This window comes from Athene noctua, chromosome 5, assembly GCF_965140245.1.
Source record: "Athene noctua chromosome 5, bAthNoc1.hap1.1, whole genome shotgun sequence".
NCBI classification, from domain to species: Eukaryota; Metazoa; Chordata; class Aves; order Strigiformes; family Strigidae; genus Athene; species Athene noctua.
In genome coordinates this window covers 50,146,297-50,169,773 of record NC_134041.1, presented here as the reverse complement: position 1 = coordinate 50,169,773, position 23,477 = coordinate 50,146,297, and the positions used below count along the sequence as shown (strand labels likewise).

The 23,477-nt window shown below is 36.7% G+C and overlaps 1 protein-coding gene across 2 annotated transcripts in view; it reads left to right on the top strand.

The window, feature by feature from the left end:
- The first annotated feature begins 9,725 nt into the window (after window positions 1-9,725).
- The window catches only part of BLNK (B cell linker), a 106,665-nt gene continuing 92,913 nt past the window's right edge, over window positions 9,726-23,477 (top strand). For both annotated transcript variants that reach the window (XM_074908396.1, XM_074908398.1), the window contains exons 1-2: window positions 9,726-9,792; window positions 18,598-18,660. In XM_074908396.1, coding sequence (XP_074764497.1) covers window positions 9,760-9,792; window positions 18,598-18,660 — 96 coding nt within the window. In that variant the 5' untranslated portion in view covers window positions 9,726-9,759. The remainder of the gene's footprint in view (window positions 9,793-18,597; window positions 18,661-23,477) is intronic.

The window sequence follows — 23,477 nt, the reverse complement described above, 5'->3', positions numbered from 1 at the left end:
TAATACAGTTTCCTAGAAGGTATCTTTTCTGATAGTGCTTTTAACTTTGCTTACTCAGTTTATAAAAATGAGTGGGTTTAACTGTGATGGATATGCAATTTAGATCTCTAAACAAAAATAATCAGATTAACAATTTTGTGCAGCATATTTGGCGAGAGTGAATGTAAAAAAAAGAGATTTAGAACATTTATTAGAACAGACCAACAGATGCAATCCACTGGGAAATTAGGCAAAAACCTACTAAATCACCAAAAACTAAGCCTCAATACTGACATTCATATATAACATTTGATAAATATTTCCCAGTACTATTTTAATCTCCTCTGGGAGCACAAGAGAGAATCTAAAGAGCCATTCTCTACAAGTGCATTAAATGATGCTCAAGAATCAACATTGGAGGGTCAGCTCTGTTCAAGAAGCTCACTTGGTTTTGCTCTCCAAGTTTTCAAAGTCATACCCACAAAACAAATTATTAGGTAAAAATTTTACAACTAGGTCTTAAAGAAGGTGGTTACCTTCTGAAGCAGGGAAGGTTATTCCTATCAACTCTTCTCCTAAATTCTTCTATTGCTATGAAGCTATCAAATATCAGTGAGAAATTTTATATGAAATGCTACATTTCAACCTTGCTCTTTCTGAGACTGATTGTATTTGGACATACTACTTTTGCAGAATGGATGCTCCAGAATTCTTCTACATGAAGGTGCACAGAAATACTTTTAAGAGTTTCCAAAACTGGAGTTAATAGTAGAAACTAATTGTAAAAGTATTTTCTCACTAGTTATAAGTAGTAAAGGCAAGGATGTTTGTGTTAGAGAATTAAATGCCATAAATACAAAGGCTCTGTCTTTCACACAGGGTGAGCACAGAAGGCAGCTTTTCCAGTATAGAATCACCTTATTGTTGAGATGTATCCCATCTTTCAAGAGGGGGACAAACCCCCACTCCCACAGGCAGTTTGCAATCTGAAGTCAGACAAATTGACAGAAACAAAAATATAGGGAAGCAGAAAGGCAATCCTTATGAATATATTCATCAAACAGATTAATTTCTTTTTTCAGCCATCTCTCTATCAGTAGCAGGGAGGAAGCCAGTCTTTCAGAGAGACAGCCAAAGTTGGCCACCACATGTGTTCTAGGATGGTGGTTACCCTCTCAGAGATTCATAACCACACTTGTGCAGGAGTGATGTTTCAGAGAGCTTCTTGACAAGCAAGTATCTGTGCTCTCAAGTTTCCTGGGATACAGATAAGAAATTTGAAGGAGTCTAATCCAAGAAAACCCCCACAGAAATATTGCATTCTTTCTGGCCTTGCTCTCCTGCTGTTCTGCTCTTTCAAAGAACGTTGACTCACAGGGTTTTGCATGCTGTGAGAGAGACAGCAAGAGGTAAGAGAGCTGACTGCAGTTCATCTATTGTGAGAATAAGAAGGGAAATTTTAAAAGTATTTATAGCATCATGAACTTCCTGAGTTCAGTCTATCCAGAACAGAACCTCTACTGACTCCTCCTCTATGCAAAGTAGTTTTCAGCACTTAAACCTTCCAAAAGCTCATTGCTCGGACCTGCATTTATTTATCAGGTCTTGCTAGATAAACTTATGGGGAAAAAAGTAAGATCCCCAATAAGGAAAGAATTTAATGATTATGTGATTTTGTGGCTTTCCAGATGTAATATCAAAACTACTTGGTAGTTATTGTCCCTTACATGTTATTGAGCTTTCTTTAAAACTAGAAACAAAAAAAAAGACTCTAGAATAAGTACTTTGCAAACAGTCAGTAGAAATCCAAAACCTGTGCTGGCAGGGTAAGCAACATTTCTGGCATCATCTCAGTGATGTGATAGGGACACTGGATCAGAACACCTCCAGCACACAGTGATAGAGTGCTAACTTTAAATGATAAAAATCATTTCAGTGCCTGTAAATCAAACTAAACTAAGGTCAGCCACCCAAGTCAACAGGAAAGAGGAAAGACAAACTACAGTTAAGAGCAATTTTATAATTACATTAAGTAATCTGTAATCAGTTATAAGCTATGGACCATTCCATTTCATTTTGCTGATACTGGTATATCAGAGCCAGTGTACACTCCCATTTGCACTCTTGTGTGCCAGTCACATATACAACACATTAAGTGCTTTAGTTATGAACTGGGGCACAACTGATCAAGAGGTGAGAATTACCAGAGAATTCAATTGTCTGCTGTAGTCTGCCAATAATGGAAAGATGCAAAATTGAAAACAGAAATAATAGATCATGCTCTGGACAGTGGAAAAGATGTGGCAAATGAGGCATGGGATGTTATGCAGAATGTGTAAGTTGCAGAGGACTAAAGTCATCACTGCATCATCCAATTTGTAACTTCTGACTTCAGAGGAAATCACACCATAGTCAAATCTCACTGTTCTGAAGGTCAGTGGTAAGGTTTTTATCAGTCTGACATTTAGTTGACAATTTTTTTTTTTAATGTTTAAGTTCTCATTTCATTTCTTTTTAATAACAAAGGAATGACATGAAGGTTATTCATAAACAACTGTCACTGACTTTTCATAAAATACTTGAATCAAAATAGTCTTCAATTAATCAGGAATGTGTATAACATTATCAAGGTCTCATTCACATCATACATCCAATCAACTTTTGTAAGCAGGCATGGAATTCTAAGATAGGGCTGCTTTTGAGGTGTGTTCAAAAGAAAGTATATAAAAAAAAAAAAGGCAACAGAGTGCAAAACTTTAAGTATTCATTTATTTTCTTTCTCACTTCATATGGTTTATGGTTCACTTCTAGAGAAGTGGTTAACTTTCACTATTTCCAGAGAAGAGAACATTTCCAGAGAAGTGAAGCATTCATCACTGAAAGAAAATAGCTTCTATTTCCACTACTGTTCAGTTTATTGTCTTGCAAAGACCAGTAATGCAGTGCATGGGAAATCAAAAATAAGGGAAAATCTAAGATCATAATTGAGATACTCAGTATCCATCTGAATAGTATATCATCCTCCTTTACTGTTTCTGATAAAAGAGCAGTGTTCTTAAATACATCAACATTGCATAATCAATTATACTGGACACTGAATAAGTCATTTTGCCACAAAAAGTCTTGTAAATGAAGTTTAGACAGTGTGTTTATTTCCCACATTGCTTTAAAGCATATTCAGCATTTGAGATATATCATTCCCATGACAATGTGGATCACACATTCAGCATTTGAGATATATCATTCCCATGACAATGTGGATCCCGTGACAATGGGATCACAAGGAATCATGGTATAACAGTGTTAGACCAGGCAGATAGAATGTCATCAGTGTCAAACTGGCAAATATATAATTTAACTAGAGATCAAGAGAGAAAATCTGAAGGTCAGAAATACAATATTTATAACACTGTCAGTAGATGGATGCATACTGAACACCTCATACCTAGATGCTTAAAAAGCTTTTCAGAGGAATGATTACAACACACAAGAGTAGTTGTTAATGGAGTTTTCTCCACTGAGTTGCAATATGCATGGATACTGAGACCAGCTTTCCCTAGTATATTCCCTAGAAACACCAAAAATCTTGAGATATAATTTAATAGTACTGTTTGCAATGCAAGACACATACAAGTAGCATTCAGCTACTACCCTCATACCCACTGATTCCAACCAGTACCACAAAACCTTTGGCACATCCCATGTCATTATTCACCCTCTATCTCATTACATATAGAAGCCCCAGCATTTTTCTAATAAGCAACATATTTCCTTGGAAATAAACTAACATGATTAGCATGGTTTCTGCCTTTGGAAAAGAGACAAACTAAAAAAAACTATGTATTGTCATCAATTCATACTGGAACAGGTGACTTCGGCACCGTGCAAAGAAGATACCTGTGAGATTCACAGGTTTTCTTGAGCATCTCTATGACAGTTGAACTGAAGATGTTAAAGCTATGGAAGAAAGCGAAGGCAAAAGCTAGTTCACAAGAAAAATAGAAAGAGAATGGACATAACCATATTAAATTCTGACTGTATTCAGCATATAATAGAAGACTCCTCCAGATTTAGTGTGGGGAACAATCTGTCACTGAATGTTTGTTCCTTCCATACCTTCCTTGTTATCATAAGGTCTTTTTACTTAGATCCAATTTCACTTAATACTATGCCGATAGAGAGGTTTGATGTCATTACAATTACCTAAATGATAAAACTAAACTAATAAAAATGAGGTAGAATAAAAGATCATGAAATTGAGTTTAAGTTGTGTGACTCAAAAAAATTTTAAAATACTGTCAGTTTTTTCTTGATAGCTCTTTAATTTAAAATTTATTATCATAAACATAATATATGTTGAAATATTTTTGAGTTCTCCCCAAAAACTGCAGTCAGAATCAAAAAATAAACCAAAACAAACCTACAGATCTCTCAGCTTTTAAGGTCAGTCTTATTTATTGAGATTTTATCATATTCTCTCTCTGTTGACTGTCAAATAAACTCTGCTCATAAAATTTTATCTATGTCAGCAGGCTAAGGACAAAAAAAAACCATGCAAAAGCTCTGTTTATGAGTCCAAAAACCTTGAGAAACATTCACTATTCATACAGCCTGTCTCCCCACCACCTCTTTTCTCATTTTAACTTTTTTTACCCTTCCACTTCTACACCCCACCCCTTTTTCAATCTCTTCAATTTCTCTATCTATCTTCCAGGTCTTTCTTCACCTTTTAAATTCCTCCTTTCTTCTGTCTGTATTTAACAGGCTCAGAGTTCATTATTCCAACTTCATTTTCAGGGGTCTGTTGACTGGAAGTAGGGAGGTCTGCTTATTTTTGGTCCAAACAACATCTGGATGCTGGCCAGATGATACATATGCTCCACTCAACTCCTCTTATCCATAAGAGTAACATGCTTCCTTGAACTCTGAGCTCCACAAACCCATCACTTTTTGCTTCCTTCCTTCCACATGCTCTCTTTATGACAATAAGCCATAAAATTCTGCTCCCAGATCTTCCCCCCTTCATATGACAATTGACCACAGTTTCCCTCAGACCTTCTGCTGTTGTACAGAAAGGTTCTCGATTTTGCAGTGTCCTTTTGCCCCCATCCAGTTTTGTCTCAATGGTTCTAAGTAAATAGAACTAAAGCTATGACTTATGTGAATTCACCAGGTACATGTTTTTGAGCGAAGCCTGCATGTCAGTAGCACAGAAACGCTGTAACGTAATACTATAAATACTTTGCTCTACTACTATACTATATAGTATATATGCACTATATATACACTATATACTGTGTATACTATAATATGATGACACCGTACACCAGTGCTTCACTATTGTGATGCTTCTCTCTAAGTTCCCCAGCTCAGGAAGAGCATGGGTGAAATGTCACCTTTCTTCTTTGAATCTGTAGTTAAGCAGGAACAAATACCACTTCAAAACAAAAGCAATTCTGTTTTCCACGACATACTTTACATTTCCTGTTAACAATGCATCCTAACAACAAATACTTGAGTTACAACTCCGAAGTCTGTTGTGACTGAAGCTCTCCTGGTTCAAGCCACTATCAATAGTGAACTCCAGCAATACCAGTTTACTGTGGAAATCAACATAACTGCTGCTTGGTAGCCGGATGTACTGAAATATCAAAGGCTATTCCAAAGGTTATAAGGGCTGTAAGAAGTACCATGGAAGTATGGGGCAAGTAGGGAATGGAGACATACCTCTGTGCCTATACCTCAAAGTAATGAATGGTATCTATACCACTTGAAATAAATGCACATCTTTGTGTGGTTTTGTTTAAACCTAGCCCTTTTTTGGAAGTTATACTGAGGCAGAATTGTTAGAAACAACACTTGGAATTTTCTTTAACTGCAATTGGCTGGAGCTGGCTAAGTTCATTGAAATTACAGAGAACTCTGGACCTGGGAAGAAAACACAGAAAACCCCCCCACAAACCACCACTCTGATTCTTACACTAACTTCATGGCAGTCTTCAACACCTACAGGGTCAACTTTTGTTTGAGATGTTCCACTGTAATATACCATGAAATAATTCATTAGCATACACACTAGTAGTTGAAGTATTAATTTGACATTTTCCCATTTATCTCATATCAAGAGTCATGGGCATGGTGCAAGACCTTCTACACATATCAATGTACAAGCATCAAAGAAATCAATAGTGTTTAACTAAGAATTCATTCTACACTAACAAAATCCATCAAAAGAACATAAACAAAATAATTTAAAATAAGCACCAGCTGCAGCTTTTCAAATTTAAGCTGCCTAGGAATGTTATTTAAATGATAAGGCAAGACACTGAAATAATATTGCTTTTCTTTTTTGAAATTTACTTACTAGATTTTAATGGATACAAATGTTGCCAGACAGAAATCTGTTCATACACGTTTTCCTATATTTTATCAGGATAGACAACACAGATTAATTTCAAAGGAGAGGTTCTATAAAGAAACAATATACAATGTAAGTGCAAACCATACAAGTCAGCACATGTATCTAGAGGAAGACACAGCAAGCTCTGCCAAAGTGTTCAGAAGAATAAAAACAAAAAAAGTGGATGAGTTAAACTGCAAATACTGAGTACTTGCAAAGGGTATCACAACAACCAAACACTATTGCATCATTCCAGCCTTCAAAAAAACCAAAGAGAATTTCTAATGAATAATGTCATTTTTGTAGCAAGTTAGGTTCTTATCACTGTTATATTTTATTGTACTAGTTAAAAACATGGAATTTTTACAAGATAAAGAAAACTGGGTGCAAAATTCAGGTTACAAACAAATACCTATGAGAATAAGTACATTTTCAGTGCATGGTTAGATGTGGGAAAATCTCTCTAGAATAATTCAATCTGTTGCTAGATTCAAAGAGAAGGTTAAAGTAACAATCAAAAGCCATATAAAAAGATTTTTAGAAGGCCAAGTGATAACACAAACAGCAACTGTCCTTAAGACAATGGGTGTATCCATGTATCTGGTCTCTGTGATGTATCAAGCAACAAAAAACCTCAGCATTCGGCAATAATTATTCAGCTGAAATGACATGCCCCAGGAATGGGTTAAGAACAAATGAAAAAGTAAAGAGGGTATATTTATGCAGCAAACTGGATATAGTGGAAGTGATTTAAAAGTGACAGGTTTCAAATCAGTGTACAACCACAATCTCCTTGGTATAGCAATGATCTTAACCATTCTTAGCAAGGATTTTTGGATCTGGGGTTTGAGTTTTGTGGGTTTCATTCTCATCCATTTGAGTCTTCTTTTGGTCTGGTTCTTTTGCCATCATAAGAAGGAAATGCATTTTAGAGTTACTGTTTAGGGCTACACAGACTGAGACTTCAATTAAGTAATGCAAATAGATGTTTTTCATTCTTTACCATAAACAGTTAATTATTTTTCAGTAACATAGTCTAGTTGTCAGAATCCTCCAATAAATTTTATGTTGACTTGTGAGATAACTGCTCAAAGAAGTTCCATGGATTATTGCTCTGTATTACAACTTAAACTGCACAAAAAAATGACTACAATATGCAGTTCATGGAAGTGGAAAGATACTGTTTACTGAAAAAAAAAAAAACAAACAAACACTAAAACCAGAACAGACATCTATAAACCTCACACATTCATTTTACAATATGATAGCTTTCATAACATTTGGGCAATCATTGACATATTAAGGCTTCCTATGGTTTTCCCTGCTACAGTACTAAACCCTCTCATAGAAACAAGCATGGAGGAAAACACCAGGACAGAAAATAAGGAGATCTGCAAAGATCCATGAAGTTCCCTTTGGCCTCTGAAAAACTCCCTAATAGACTTATTCGGATCATAAAAAAATTAAACTACTTCAGTCACAAAAGGAACCCAAGACTCTTGAATTCCATTTTCCTGCCTCATATAATTGGCTGGCATACGGAAAAATAAAAGCAACTACAACTCAAAAAACAATAGTACATGTTGCCACTGTTGGAGCATATTTTGTCATATGGAAACAGTTACAACCTTAATCCCACTTCTGCAAAACCAGGAAATTGTTGAGTCTGCCACCTTTGGAGTTACAATCAAGCTCTGAGATAGGTCACACCATTACAAAGGTTGTTATGAATTTGGCATTACAGTTTCACAATTGTAAGAACAGATGCCAATTTTAAGCACTACAACATTGCTGTATAAAAATAAGTGATTTTGAATACCTTCTTGTTGCACGATTTTTAGAATTTCATCAAGAAATTCCAAAAAACAAATGTTGAAAACCAAAAAGACAATTTAATAATAAAGGCACGTGCCAGAATGCAATTAAGCTAAATCATCCTAAGTACATAATTACTTTCTGCAGAAACATTTTTGTGAGAAACTCCTTCCCTTAGTACTCAAATGTGGCACTGCTGGAAAAGCCTGTGACACTTCCTTCACTCACAGGTTCATCCAAAGTCCACTCAAGTCAGTGTGGTTCCTGAAATATTAGTAAGAGAAAAACAGGAGAGAATTACAGACCCACCTTAGCTGAAAAAACTAGAATAAATAACAACTATGAGAGAAAACTGAAGTATTTAATTACTTTTCACAGAAAAATTGTGAACAGATGTTTAATTTTGATAGTAGCCACAGCAGGATTAGAATATTTATTACCAATATAAAGGTGGATTAGAAATTTAAATAAGAATGGCATAATGAAATTCTCAACACAGATTATGTAAAAAAACTATGCAAAGCATCATCCTTGAACTCCAAGTGTTATGAATTCAGCATATAATGTAGGTCAATAAAATGATAGTAGCTAAAGAAGGGAAAACATCCATTCTTTAAGATGGGGTAGGGGGAAGGAAGACAGTGATATACAGAACAGTCAGTCCAACTTCAACACTCACAAAGACACTAAAGCAAATGTTGGGCCTTGATATACTTATTATTTCAAGTAGCGACCCATAGGAGTTTGTTCTGGCCTTAATTGTATTCAGTATTTTGTTAATAACTTGGGTGTTGAATAACAAGCACACTTCTAAAGTACATCGGGATGTTGCTGAGACAGCAGCAGACACCACAGAATAAATAATAGTATATTGGGAGCAGTTTGGCCACCCTATTTTTTAGTTAAGATGGAGCCAAATTGAAGACTCTGCTGAGAATGAAACGACAAAACGAGAGTTTGCTAAATGACTACTTATGAACAAACTGGGTTTGCTTCTTCAGGAAAGAGAAGATGTCCAGGTCCAGCCCATCTGGGCAAACAGACACTTTCTCTTGCACCCTCTAGCAGTATAACACAGAATTTATTATTATTTTATTTATTATTATTCTGCTGTGTCACCCAAGGATGTAGTGAACTTAGTGCTTACCCAAGAACTCAGAAAAACAGGTTACAAAACCAATTTCCAAAACAGCCAATTTGCTCTAGTTGTATTTGATCCTGCATCTATCTTCTGAGATCTCTCTCAGACCCTATAATTTCTGTCAGTTCTGGTTTTATTTTTATTTTCTGTTAAATGACAAAAAGACAAAACCAATTAGTAGAATTTTATCAAACTTCCAGACAGATAGCTGTAAGCAAGCCTCCATTTTCTGACATTCTCTGTAGACTTATTCAAACTATGAGATTATTCTAGCTTTTTACTTTAAGAATGTTTTTCTCCCACCCACTATGAATGCCAAGCCTGTCAATCATACTAACAACAACAAAATACATATGGGACCGTTTAAAGAGGAAAAGCAGACATGAGAAACTGCTCCTTTAACTTATTTGGAATCAACTCCAACATGTGTGCCTGGGAGAAGAAAAACAAGTATATGGTAAGTCATGTTACTTTCATTGTTTTTGTATAAAATGGGAAAAAAATTCAGTGACAATGGTTCATATTTTATATAGTGATACTTCATTGAGCTATTTTGTTCAAGTATATTTTCCCTGAGAGCACTATTACTGTATTATATCCAGTAAAATAAGTTGCTTGCAGTTGCTATGGGTTTTTGCAAAGCAGAACTTGACTTTGAAAGTTTTGAAATAAGTTTAGTTCTTATGTTTATGAAATATGTACTCACATTTAGTAAGAAATGCCAGTGGTATGATTCAGGAACCAGTTTTTATACTGCTTATTAACTCTTTCTGTGAAATCACAAATTGAGAACCTACTTTATGAAACTCCAAGGAGCTGTAAGGCTGTAAAAACATGCCTTTTATGTGGCTTGCACATTTCAGACTGTAGGAAAAAAAATAATTCAAATATATCCCATAAAGATGTGTTAACTCTGCTTTAAGTAAATGTTACATATGAGAATGAATTTCTGGTTAGAGGTCAAAATACCTGCTGTGTAAGACACACATTACAAAGTTTCCTCAAATTTGGTAGTTCTCAAGTACTAGATGTCATTTTTGCTAAGGTCTCCAGAAAAATTAGATTTCTTAATATTCAGACTCAGGTTTCTGCCTTTGAGGAGTGAATTTGTAAAGAGTACAGATGAAAAGTGTTGTTTCCAGTTAGATGTAAATTTAAAATAACAGATTACACTCTGCACATGTACCCAAACATATTTTTAAATCTACCAGCGTTCATGCCAGATCAAGAGGCTCCAGGGAATACTCAGTACCAAGTGAACGTGACCTGCCCAGGGCTAGTGCTCATTCTCATTCAACTGTCTACAATCTGCTTGAAAGTCATCTGTAGGCACCTGAACGTTTAGAAAGAAACTGCATCTGTGGCCTGTCTTTATCTAGTGGACTCTGGAAGCCTCAATATACTGCTCAAGGATGCTCCCACTGCAGACTGCACAATGTGTGTTCAGGTGCATGTATTTACTTGGATTTCCATGAAAGATGATACACTGTATAGAGTAACTAGAAGTATCAAGGTAATAAGTAGAATTTGTAACCAAATCTGGGGTCCTCCTAGCCAGCAATTCTTGAAATAATCCCCTTGAGTGTAGTGGAAAGCAAGTGGAAGTCCATGATAACACCTTCCATTTCCACACTTGGGGAAAGAAAACTACAGTATTGATCAAGCCAACATCAGTATCAGCATCAAGAGACTAGTTGCAGGATCTCAGATGATCCTACTCATGTCCCTGGTTTTTAATTTTTTTTGGTTTTGTTGTCATTTTTAATCTGACTAAAACACCAATGGCAAACCCTGTGGTTCAACCACCTCTGCTACAACCCCTTTGGGAACACAAAACTGAACATGACCTTCCCAAACAGATCTCTGTCTCACTCGGTGGAGAGAGGTGAACTGCCTAAACACTGCGCTCTGGTACTCTCCTGAGAGCCCAGAATACAAATTAAGGCAATGTCAACACGGGCAATGATAGGAGAATTCACTAGCAGTTAGTGTTGGGGGAGGGCAATCAGAGAGAATCCAGGTGGGAGAAGAGAGAGGACTGGGCACAGCAAGGTGGGTGAGCTGGCAGGGAAGAGCTTCAGCTCTTGCTGCAGGCTACCAGGCAGAGTAGGAACATAACAGTGGAGGACAGCAGGAGCAGCTCCTTGCATGCCAGTATTTCTGAAAAAACTAGTGGCCTAATGAGCAATCATAGGAAGAGCAGCAGGTACTGCTGGCAGCATGCACTGAATTGCAAAATCCTTAAAAAATTTTTATTCTGTCTTTGAGATGTTCTGAACTAGAACTGCTTACACCTACTCAGTAACCAAACTCAGCCTGTACTGCAGAAATAACAGCATTGCTGCACTTCACTTTATTCATGTTTCACACCTGATACCATCTGTTATTTTGGTGTTTCCCCTTAAGCAACCATTAAACCCCTAACTCACACATACCTCCCAGCCAGCTGCTTCCCACCTCCACCACACATGAAGACCCTACTACTGACACAATCACTCCTGCATTCAAACTAGGAAAGCAAAATTTTTTTAAGGAATAAATGTACTTCTCTCTTCTAGTCCTGCACACAGTGGAAAAGAGTATAACTCCCTCCCATCATCAAGGGAGACGTTGCCCCCCTTGGAACAACTCACAGCCAACACTGTGAAACTATGAAATTCAACATAATTTTTCTTACAGGGTGCCAGCAAGGCACTTGGAGACTATTCTGAGGAGGCCAAGTTTAAGATGCAAGGGCTTTGATTTCAATTCTGAATTTCTGAAATTCCAGGAGTTGAGTTGTCAGATTCAATGTTTTGCAAAGTCAAAAGATAGTAAAGAGTTAAGAACATTCACTAGCAACAACTAGTCACTAGTCAGTCACTCTAACATCAAAAATACATGCAGGAAAAATTGAAGAAGGATAAGCAGATGAGACATTTCAACTTAGCTGAAATCCATTTTAATCTCTGTGCCCCAAATCCATTTTGCAGGGGGAAATAAAACAGGAAGTGTAATTGGAAAGCAGAATATGACATTCCTTGGTCTCCGGCCTTTTATGGAAGCTTTCATATTTGTCCTGTTGTGGTGACTCAGAACTGCTGAGCAAAATAATCTGGGTTTGTTTCAGCAGCTGCAGCTGCATCTTTGCAATTTTACTGCCCACTCTATAAAGCAGTGGCTTTCAAACACTTCCCCCTTACTCCATTTTTGAATGCACACCCTGCCCCCTGCTCCAATTTAAGAATTGCTTATGCTGCTTCTCTCAAACTGGAAGGTTTTCTGTGTTAGAGGTGAAGAGGCAAAGAAGAGCTGTGAGTGGGGCAAGGATGCAGCTCAGAGCAGATGTCTAGACCGGGACAGGGATGGGAAGAAGCAGAAGTTCCCATCCGGAGCTTCCTTGGCTCTGCTCCCTCTCGATTCGGCCTGGGTCCCAGCCTCCTCTAAAAACATGTCTTCTCCTCCTGCAGCCCAGGAATGATTCCTGGCTGTGTCTGCCTAGTCCACTGCACTTCTTCCTCCTTAAAGGGTAACAGTCATGGCTCCAAATCTGGGAATCACTGGTGTAACATATATGATATATATGCATTCAGCATATGTAGAAACCACACCCAGACCCGTAAGTCACTGAGTTCAAAATGGTTGGACCCGGACAATACTATGGGAGTCTTACATGCTTGCCCTGTTTCTGTAGTTTCCTAGGTAGCTCACTTCTGATTACAGTCAGAAAAGAAGATGCTGGACTGGATGAGCTTATGGTCTGACTCAGTACAAGTATTTTGTTAGCCCTATCTTTTGAAAAGATCAATGTAGCACTAGAATGTATTTATTGACAATTTGTTCTTTAGCAGTAATAATGGCAGGAGGGAAAAAACCTCCAAAACCAAACCAAAACAAAACAAAAAATCACAACAAAACAAAAAACAACCTCAAAGCTTTAGATCACACACCACCTTAGAGTAATTGAGTGATTTATTTAAGACCAAGAGTATGATGCCTGGAATTGACAGAGAGTGAGATTATATGATGTGACTATACAGAAGTAAAAGTTTTGCAGCTGAGATCTGTCTTTTTCTGTCTAAACACCACAGCACAGTATGTTAAAACCCACAAGCAAGTCAAATGCAATCTGAAGGCAGATCCAAGCAGCTCGATCAAGAAGTTCAAGGTAGGCAAGAGACAGCTATCTCAAATTGGTTTTGTAATAGAGATGAAAAAGAGTTCCCATATTTAAACCTCTAAGACGATAAGGACTCAGAAATCTTGTATATACTGATTTACAACAGAATTTGTTTAACTGATTTCAGTAATGGCAGATATTTGCATATGTTGTTATAACAACTTACAGTTTCCTTATACTGGAAAGAGTCACTCATAGAAGTATATTGGTACTTCCTAGATGACCCTTTATAGGCATTCACTTTAAGTGAGCAAACCGGAAAAAAGTTGCAAATAGGACTTCCTCCTAGGATTTCTACAGCAGCTCGGTAAAAAACAGTGAAGCAACAGTTCAGTGTTACTCATATAGATCAAGTCTTTCTCACTGAATAGCAACATGGCTACAAAACTACCACCTCAAGAGGAATTTGAGAACTGGACAGCTTCTCAAGTTGCAGATCTCCTAAGACAGGTACTGAATGTCTGTGTAACACTTTACACAGTCCAGTCTATATTCAGCTAGCAGAAACTCTCACTGGATTTATCTTTGAAAAATAGATATGTTCTCCTAAATCTAGCACAGATACTCAAAAGTACTGAAAATAGATTACTCGGCAATTGTCACCCCCCAACAACTTCTTAATATTTCATGAATTTTTTTGTGCTTTTCCTGTTTTTTATAGAAATTTAATTCACAGTTGAAGCTGCTAGCTAAGATCTCCTACATCGCAAATCATATAAAAATGTTTGCTCACAGGGTTATTTCTTATAATAGAAAAGGTATTTCATGCCCCGATTTATTTCCTGCTGGGAAGAAATAACAATTTCAGTGAAAGTGGGTCTAGATTTTGTATTTTAATATAACTTTAAAATTTACAGTTCGTCAATAAGGATCTTATTAAATGTTCACCTTTTCTTCTCAATGCATATATACCACACTAGTTGCTAAATGTTGCTTAAGTTTAAGGTACCTGAGCTTTTGCTTTTTTCTTAATCATTCCTTTGTCTGTTTATAAATTTCTTAGTTCTGCAATGTCCTTTCTAGTGTATGTGAAATAACCTGAATTACACAAAACATTTCAAGCTTGCCTTCAGCCATCCTTTCACTACTGGAATAATCTTCTCCAAGATATATAAAATATATCCTCCATGATATATCCTCTTTTTGATATCAGACTTCTTGTAACTTACTGAATACTATGACTCAGGTTTTAGACTTCTGCCTGTAACTAATACAATAGTCCATTCACTGCATTTTGATATATAGTTGCATTTTACATACCTTTGGGGATTTTTTTAATGCAGATTTCTCTATATAATTTTATATATAGAATTTTTCTATCTTCTGTTCACCCTACTTCTAACTGTAGAAGCACCAATCTTTTCCAGTATGTGCTTTATAGCAACAGTGAGAATTTATTGTCATTAAGGTTTCTCATCTTTTTCAAGTGAAGAAGCATAGGATCTTTTTCAAGGAAAATAATATAGTGTTATAAAGTGGTTTTACACATAAAAGTAGGCCAAAGTTTGAAATGTTCAGTTTGTATTATTATTCTTCCATTTTGCCTTGTGCATAAATACATATGCTCATTCATGTACAATGTAAAAAAAAAAGAAAACAAACCACAAACAGATTTACAATGCAGATGTATCACAGGTAGACCATTGTCCTCACATTGAGAAAGCTAACCTGTTCCATGGAATTAATTCATACCATAACGATATCAGCTAAACTGTGAAGTTGTTACTGTGAACAGCTACTCAGAGGATTAATTAGCTCAAAGTCTTTCAGCTTAAAGGAAGTCAGACTAATTAATAGAAGACATAATGATTTTTAAGTACCCTGCAATTCTACAGCAGAATACAAGACAGAAAATTAATAACAATTGTTCAGCAACTAAGAGGCTTCCAGGGAAATTTCAACAGACACTTTAACGACTGGCTTCCTACTTGTTAAGAGTCTTCAAACTTTATAAAAAGCTGTTAATTCCTATGCTTACATCACTGATTAAAGCAGCTAAGTAATCTAATTTCTTCAGGATAACCAACATTAAGTGCTTTGCCATTCTGCATATCAAAGAGTAGCTCTGAGGAGTAGCAGCTATTTGCCTGTGACCCCCATGTACAGAGCTGTTCAACTCCCACTACCAGCACTTCAGAGAGAGATGGAGCACCAGATGCCACCATCATTTCCACAATCAGACAACATGTTACAGGCTGTGCTGGATCTTCCCCCCACTCCCCACCCCAAGACTGGTCATGTATGTGCATGAACCTTAAAATAATGCTGTTGCAGAAACAAGCACTCTAATATGCCAGAACTGAGATTACCTCTATAACCTGAATTTGTTCCCTTTTACATACACATAATGATAGTCTGTAATTGGTTCTTCATGACACAATTTTCATTCACAAAAACCTGACTCTTTCAATGCAGAGAAACCAGTATGTTTGTGCACTACTCTAGGCCATTACAGAAACTGTAAGGTGCACAAAGCCAGGGCTTGCTGAAAAAGAGAGAATGGATTAATGGTAATCTTGATTTAATTCTGCCTTCAAATACCAGACTCTGTCACTGCCCCAGCTCAGCATTTCTACCTGAAGCCATGCAAGTCACCCAGAAAAAAACATGACATTACCCGAATGCTTGACTTGAAATTTCAGGCTCTAATTTGCAGAGGTGGCAAGAGGGGAAGTTGCAACCACAGTGGCAACTCTGTTCAGAAGGTACAAATGCCAAAATATACATGTATATTTGCATATTCAATATCTCACTAATCCTAAATAGCTGTAGTTAGCCATCCAAAACTACAAGTTTTATTTCTCATGCACCTCAACTCTTCTTACTTATAGAGTTTCTCTCACAGGATGGTCTTCGAAAAAACAATTAATGTTTATGAAGCTCAGACAATAAAGAGAGTGCTGTAGAACAGCTCAGAACAAACAAAAAAAATATAATTCTGGGTTCAGAGAAGGTTTGAATACTCTGCGGTACAGATATACAAGACAGGAGACTAGCAGTGATCACAGAACACAGTATATCTAACAGCAGTTCAGGAAAGTTAAGTGCTATGACTGAAGCTGTGTTCCCTAAAAGAGTTATACTGAGGTTGGTGCAATAATATATGTACACAGGCCTTGTACATATATGTACAGTGCGATTTTAGCATTTCCTTAATTTTAAGTCTTAATGATGTTTCCAAAATGGATTTTTGCATGTTATCAAGTTATTAACTAGCCATACTGCAAAGTTTTTCCAGCCTCATAAAAGACATTTTGTATAAAATCAGTTAACTTCACTACTAAAAAATAATTAACCCTATTGAATTTGCTTTTTTCCTTATAAATAAGTGAAGATAATAAAGGAAACCTGTTAGCCATGTGCATGTATTCCCTTGTTATCTTGCATCTACACTGTAATTGTAACAACACTGAGATATTCCATGTTGCCTTCAGAAGTTACCTACTTGGGTGTCCATTTGTCATGGAGTCTAGTCCCTCTCTTCAATGCTGATCTTAATGCTATGGAGTTAATGTATTTGTAAGAAAATGAAAGCTTCTATGGTCATCACTAAATACCAGTAGCAAGACATTTGTTTGTCTAACAAGCTAATCACGTAAAAAGATCAAGTTTTCCCTTACACAAAAGTTACATGCTTGATTAATAGCATAAGGCAAAACACAAAAGCAGCTCAGACCAGTAACAAGATAGAGCCAATAACTAGAAATAGATGGGCAAAAGCCAAGAGCAGAAAGTGTGCATTGCCTTGATTCTTAGCCTCTCCACCAACATCAGTGCACCTGATGGCAAAACACATCCCACAACCAACCATTGGTCCAACACCCACAACAACCCTCTTTGAATTGTGATCTATTTTGTATTGCAAAAAAGCAGCACTCTCCCAATCATAGTATAAATGAACAAGTTATGTATAAATGAACAAGTTATAAACTCAAGCATATTGGCTTATTGGCCTAACAAACTGTCTCAATATGAAATTTTAATATAAAAACGTATATAAAATATACTTTGACTATTTTTAAGTGTGATCAGTTTTAAGTATTCTAGAAATAAAAATTGTATTGGAAAAGCCACATAAATTATTCTCATAGAAATATTTATTTTCACTATTTCGCTGTTAGTGTCTGAGTTGGTCATTGCTGCTACAGAAATTTACAGCTAAGCATTTCAAATACTAAAACTCATTTCAAGCGTGGTGCATTCTTAAATAAAAGATTTCTAAATTTCTTCCCTCTTTCCATGCATAACAGTGTAATTTCTTTGAAAAGTCAGGCTAAATCATCTAACACAGTGAGATTTTTATGATATCTTCAGCCCTGCTCCATTCCTTACTGCTTTTCAATAAAGGAAATGCAATGTGTTCACTTTTTTCAAAATTACTATTTCATTTCTGTCAAAGAACATTCCTGTTTTATTTTAATTTATAATCAACATCACCTTTCTTTAAAAACACCACCACCACAACCATTTACCGTTTACATTTTGGAACCTGAATTCTTCCCAGCAACGCCCATCTATCATGGGAACTGCAAGACACACTTAGCCCAGACATCTGGTAATGAAGCCAAACAGCAGCCAGTGCATACAGAGGTTGGCAAACAGGCATGTAACAATAGAGTTTTCTTAGATAGACTTCATCTTCCAGCAGTCAGTGATATAACCATTTCCTGAGATGGTGGCATGTCTACTGATGGACTTTTGTCACATTTTGACCTCTTAATCTGTTTCTAATGCTGGCCTCCTCTTATCCCATAGCAATTAAAGTTCCACAGTGTACTTCTGTTAGGCTCCTTATTCCATTGATGTTACATTTGCTGCTTCATAATTTTATCTTGTCTACTCCATTCATTATTTTATCAGCCCTTGCCCCCTGTAATCTTTCTTCCCAAGAAAAATGTAACACTGTCTTACCTCTTATGTGAAGTCACTACCTATTTCTAAGCATTACAGTCATTCTGTCCAATATTCTTTTTCTAATTATCCATGTCAACAAGTATAAAGATCTCCACAACCCTAAGTATTTGAGTATGGATATATTAATTAGTTTGTTTACAAATGTCAAGTTTCCTGCTATTTTAATAATTCTATTTTTTCTCACCTCAGTTTAGAATGCCTGAATCTGCTGTTGTTGTAGAAAAGTTGGGGATGAATGGATCTCATTTCTTGGTAAGCAAATATTTCATAAGAGCTATCATTCAAGCATATTTCAGCATGAGGCATGTATTCTTTACAGTGCCGGGAAATAATCTGACATTTTCTTTCTTTATACACACTTCATCATCTGCTCAGATTTCCCATTTTCGCGGGGTGATTTACATCTCTGACTTGAAGAACCCCCTACACAACAGAAATCCTAGCCAGCCCTTCTCCCCCTCCAGATAGAAGTGCAAGTATACAGAATCAGCCATTAGCACACATCTGTGGCAGGGAATGTCTAATGAAATATAATTTAGAGGGGTTTAGAGGGGTTTGTGGGGTTTTTAAAAGAAAATATATGTTTTAAAACCATTGTTTGTGTAAAAGCTTTTTCATAAAACTTAAATGATTAAGAACATTTACTTGTACAGAATTCTACATCAATTTTGCAATAAAAATTTACAGAGACCAGGAACAATGTCTGAAAAAAAAAAAAATCTGATGGCTTCCTTCGTTGACCTCTGTAGAATATTTCTGCATAACAGTGTGGTTAATTCATTGCAACTAATTAGAAGATAGGAATAGAGGAAATACTTGAACTGGCACAATTCCTCTACCACTAATACCATTTGTGTAGCTATTGAAGTAAAAGACCTTTAATATCTATTTTAAAGGTAAAATAATTGTTATAGAGTATTTATGCACCGCAGAGAAGTTACATTTGCTTGGCACTTCATCTCTCAACAAATCTGTTTTCTGAACGCATCAGGAGTTTTATCTGCTGCTTATGTTAACAAGGACTTCAGTCCTGCAAAGTGATTCATTAGACCACAACTACTCAGGTGCATGCAGGTTCATTTTGTTAAAAATGCATGGCCACAGAGTAAAACTGGGTTTTACTAACAATTCATGCTAGCATAGTAGGGTTAACAAAGCTGTCAAATACAGACTGATTCCTGTTCCATTCATGCATCATAAATTGAATTGCTAAAAGTGGTGTAATCTCCATTGCTAGGTGAGAGGGAGTGAAGTTAGAACTAGGGGTGAATGTGTTGGCTTCTTGTGCCGGCTGCAAGTAAAGCTGTACAGCAGCAGTGGAAAAGGATCTGAGAAATATTTGCAGACATTAGTGGCAACGCTAATCAAAACACAAGTGAAAAAAGCAAGGGGAACAATGGGTGACCTCTGGTGATGGCCTGCAATACAAAGGCAGTATGATTACACATGAAAGCATTTGCTAGTATGTTCTCCAAACTGTGTCTTCTCTTTAACACATCTTTAATTTTATTTTGCACTGCATAAAACATGGCAGTACATGTGTGATACAGTGAGCAACATCAATTTTTGATGACATTGCAGAGAAAATGAGACAGCGCTCACACACCAGTAGTAACCTTCCTACAGCTTTCATGTTTCTTTAATTGAATTGTTCAGTAGCATTGTCAACATAATAAATCTGTAATAAGGTATGCTTGAAACAGAATTAATTATGACAATACTACAAAATAACGATTTGAGAACTTATATTATGCTATCATTTGAGTAAAAGCAATAGTTGAGTAACTACAAGATGATATTCTCCCATGTACAAACTAATATGTATATTAACTTGTAAGTAATTAAAGCAATACCCCACTTTTTTATTCCAACCTCCTCGCCTAGTATACAAGAAACCTATACTATTCTAGGAATGAAAAGTTTAATCTCTGTTACAAGGTGTCTGATTTAGAAAGCATACCCTTAGTAGATCCACCTTAACAATATATAATGGAGTAACCAGATGGCTAAATACACGCTTCCACTCAGAAAATCTGAGTTTCTGTCTACACCACTTAAAGTGTGATTCCCTAACTGGATCTACTGCTTTGTGTAGAGGTGTCTGGAAATCCAAAATTCAAAAATCCTGATTCTCTTATTGCATCTGTTTATTACCTTTGGCAAGAACCATAGGTTTTGCACCTCAGTTTACCATTCAAATATAAAGAGGCATATGATTTACTTCACTACACTCTGCGAAGTCTTAACAGAAGTTCAATATCACTTTTGGACATTGAGCTAAAAGTCACTAGAAAAAAGCTGGCCATCTATCACTAGACAGCAGTGAACAAACAAAACCCATAGAACAGAAAACACTTGAGCAAGCCGGACACCATCTACTAAATAGGAGTGGCAGGTTTACCTTCACATATTGATTTTTAAAAAGCAAACACAAATTTGCCACTGTACATGTGTGCAAGGAGACACTATGCGCATGTGTAGATCTCATGATGTATGTGCAGCATTTCTATGCATCTACCCCAATGTTAGATGGATATTTAGATACAGATCTGGTTTTGCTATGAGATCTGTTAGGTCTCACTGGACAGAAAATTCCTTCTAGTCTGGCAGATAAAGAAGAAAGCAACTCTCTGTAGTGTCTGTCTTCCATGTGAATTTAGTGAAATTTCTCTCACTGCATATTCGAAGATGCACAATTTTCTGTTTTACCTTTGCACGGCCTGAAAAACTGTCTTCCATCCACGGGCATTGCTGCAGAACGCACATAAGTGTGCCTGGGAGGGCCGAGTGCACAGCCTGAATGAAGCCCACTTGATGCCCACCAGCAGCCCTTCACAGTTCTCAGACAAGCCCTTCTCACCAGAAAACTCCTCCAGCCTGCCCCAAACCTCCGCCATGGCACTAACGCCTTAAGCATATGCAGCACAGACTTTTTGTATTAGTGAGATATGCCAAAATTAGGAGAGGCAATGCCCCTCTGGGGCAGGCAGCGCACCAGCCGCTGGTAGGCCTCGCTGGCAGGTACATTTCCGGGAAAGCAATGCATGCAGCCGGCGTGCTGCCCGTTTATCACAGGATATAACCACCGATACACCAGTTGTGCCTCTGTTTCCTGTGTGGTTTCAGTGAGGACACTCACCTTTTTAATTTTTCCAAAGAAAAAATGTGGTCAAAAGTTGAGGAAACGCAGCAGAAAGTAATTATTCTAAAGCTCACCAACTAACTAACACAAAACTTCTTAGGGGGCCTTCCTCCACAACTCGTCCTTCATGTCAAATGCAAATTACATTTTATGTGAAAGTGAATCAGAAGGATTTATCAATACTAAGGTCTTTTTGAAGTTTAAAGTGATCAAAGTCAAGTCATGCAGGCACTGTAGCCACGTAATATAGTATAAGTTGGCCACAACACCTTAAATCAATTTTGACTGGTTTTAGAACAGAAATAGAGTAATCAACATTTATATAGTTGTTTCTTTGAATATTTCTTTGAATGGCTAAAAGACAATCACTTTTATATCAATATTATATTGTTTTATAAACATACTCAGTATCACGCTGATCTTTTATAGGAAACAATTACATGAATTTTAAAAAAATTTAGAAGTAATAACTCCACACACTTCTGTGGAATCTAAAAATGCAAAAGGGTGGTATATTAGATCTGAAGTATACCGTGTAGTTTAATTTTTTATCAACAGCACTATACTTGTGATAGTTATTCAATATGCAGGTCACATCTGAATGATGCTAATCTAGTCCTAATGTGCAAATCAGCATTTAGCCACAGCTGCATTGCACAAAGCATATTATATTCTCTCTTGCTTTTTAATGTCTAAACTTGCTACACTGTAGTCTGCCTTTCTGTTTCCTCTAAAAGTAGGTTACTTGGGGATTTTTTTTTAATTCTGTTTTGAATTCCCAGTGACAGGTCAAAAAAAAAATATATAAAGAACAGTGAATTTTGACTTGAACTTCAGAACTGAAAAAAGGTATATTTTCTTATTGAATTTGTGTATAGAAAACTGTTTTTAAAAGTCTCAGACATAGCAAAATTGTCAGACATTGATTCTAAACAATTTTCATGTATTTCTCCTCCTTCTTGCCATTTCAAAATGTGTTTTGAAATACACAGCTGGAATACAATTGCTTTGAAGAAAACCAGTCCCATTTTCTTCACCAATAAGCTAGTGGGGGTTTTCTGAGTAATATTTAGAAAATGGAACCTGTGTCTTGCTGTGAAGGATTTGCATCTCCCTGCCAGTGCAAAACATTGCCAGAGCATGCCAAGTTCAACTCACCAAGGCTGTACTTTGACATCCATTTATGTCAGCACTGCTACTGAGAAAAAACAACTATCATCCCACTTGGATACTCCTTCCCAACCCTGCAAGGCAGAGCAGCAGACAGGAACCACATCTACTTTATCTAGTGACCACAATGACCAAGCATCTAGAGCTCCTCTGTTGCTATGTGAATGCTGCAGAGCCCTACAAGATCTAAATCACTTCCCCAGTTTCAGCTAAGTATTTCCCAGTACTACAAGTGGTATTCTAGCAGCATGGCATAGGGGAATAAGTGGAAGGACAGATTAAAGTTGGTTTTGGCTGCTTGGATATCTGTTAGGAAAGAGCTAACCAGCATCAGGTTCCCTTCAATTGGATCTGACATCCATCCCTGTATACTTAGTTTTACAAATAAAATTTGGACCATGAATGGCTTGAATTTCCAGAGGAAAACAAAAAAGTTTTCTAGGTCCTACATAAACAACAGAAACAACAAAACCAAAAGAAATTAGAAACTTCAGCAACAGAAACAAGAAGTTTGCTAAACACTTCTTTATAATCTAATTCCTCTGGGAAAGGGCCAAAAAACTCTTGCAATATTTTCCCCCCATATCAAGCAAGTATAGAAAGTTTGCATATGGGTAAGGTCCAGAGAAACATGGGACAATTTGCAGGTACTGTTGAGTCACACTCTTAGGCTGGCTGTTGACCACAATTTCACAGCCAGAGTTTAATAGTATACTGCTTCTCTCAGCCATTAAAAAAAAAAAAAAAAGAAAAAAAT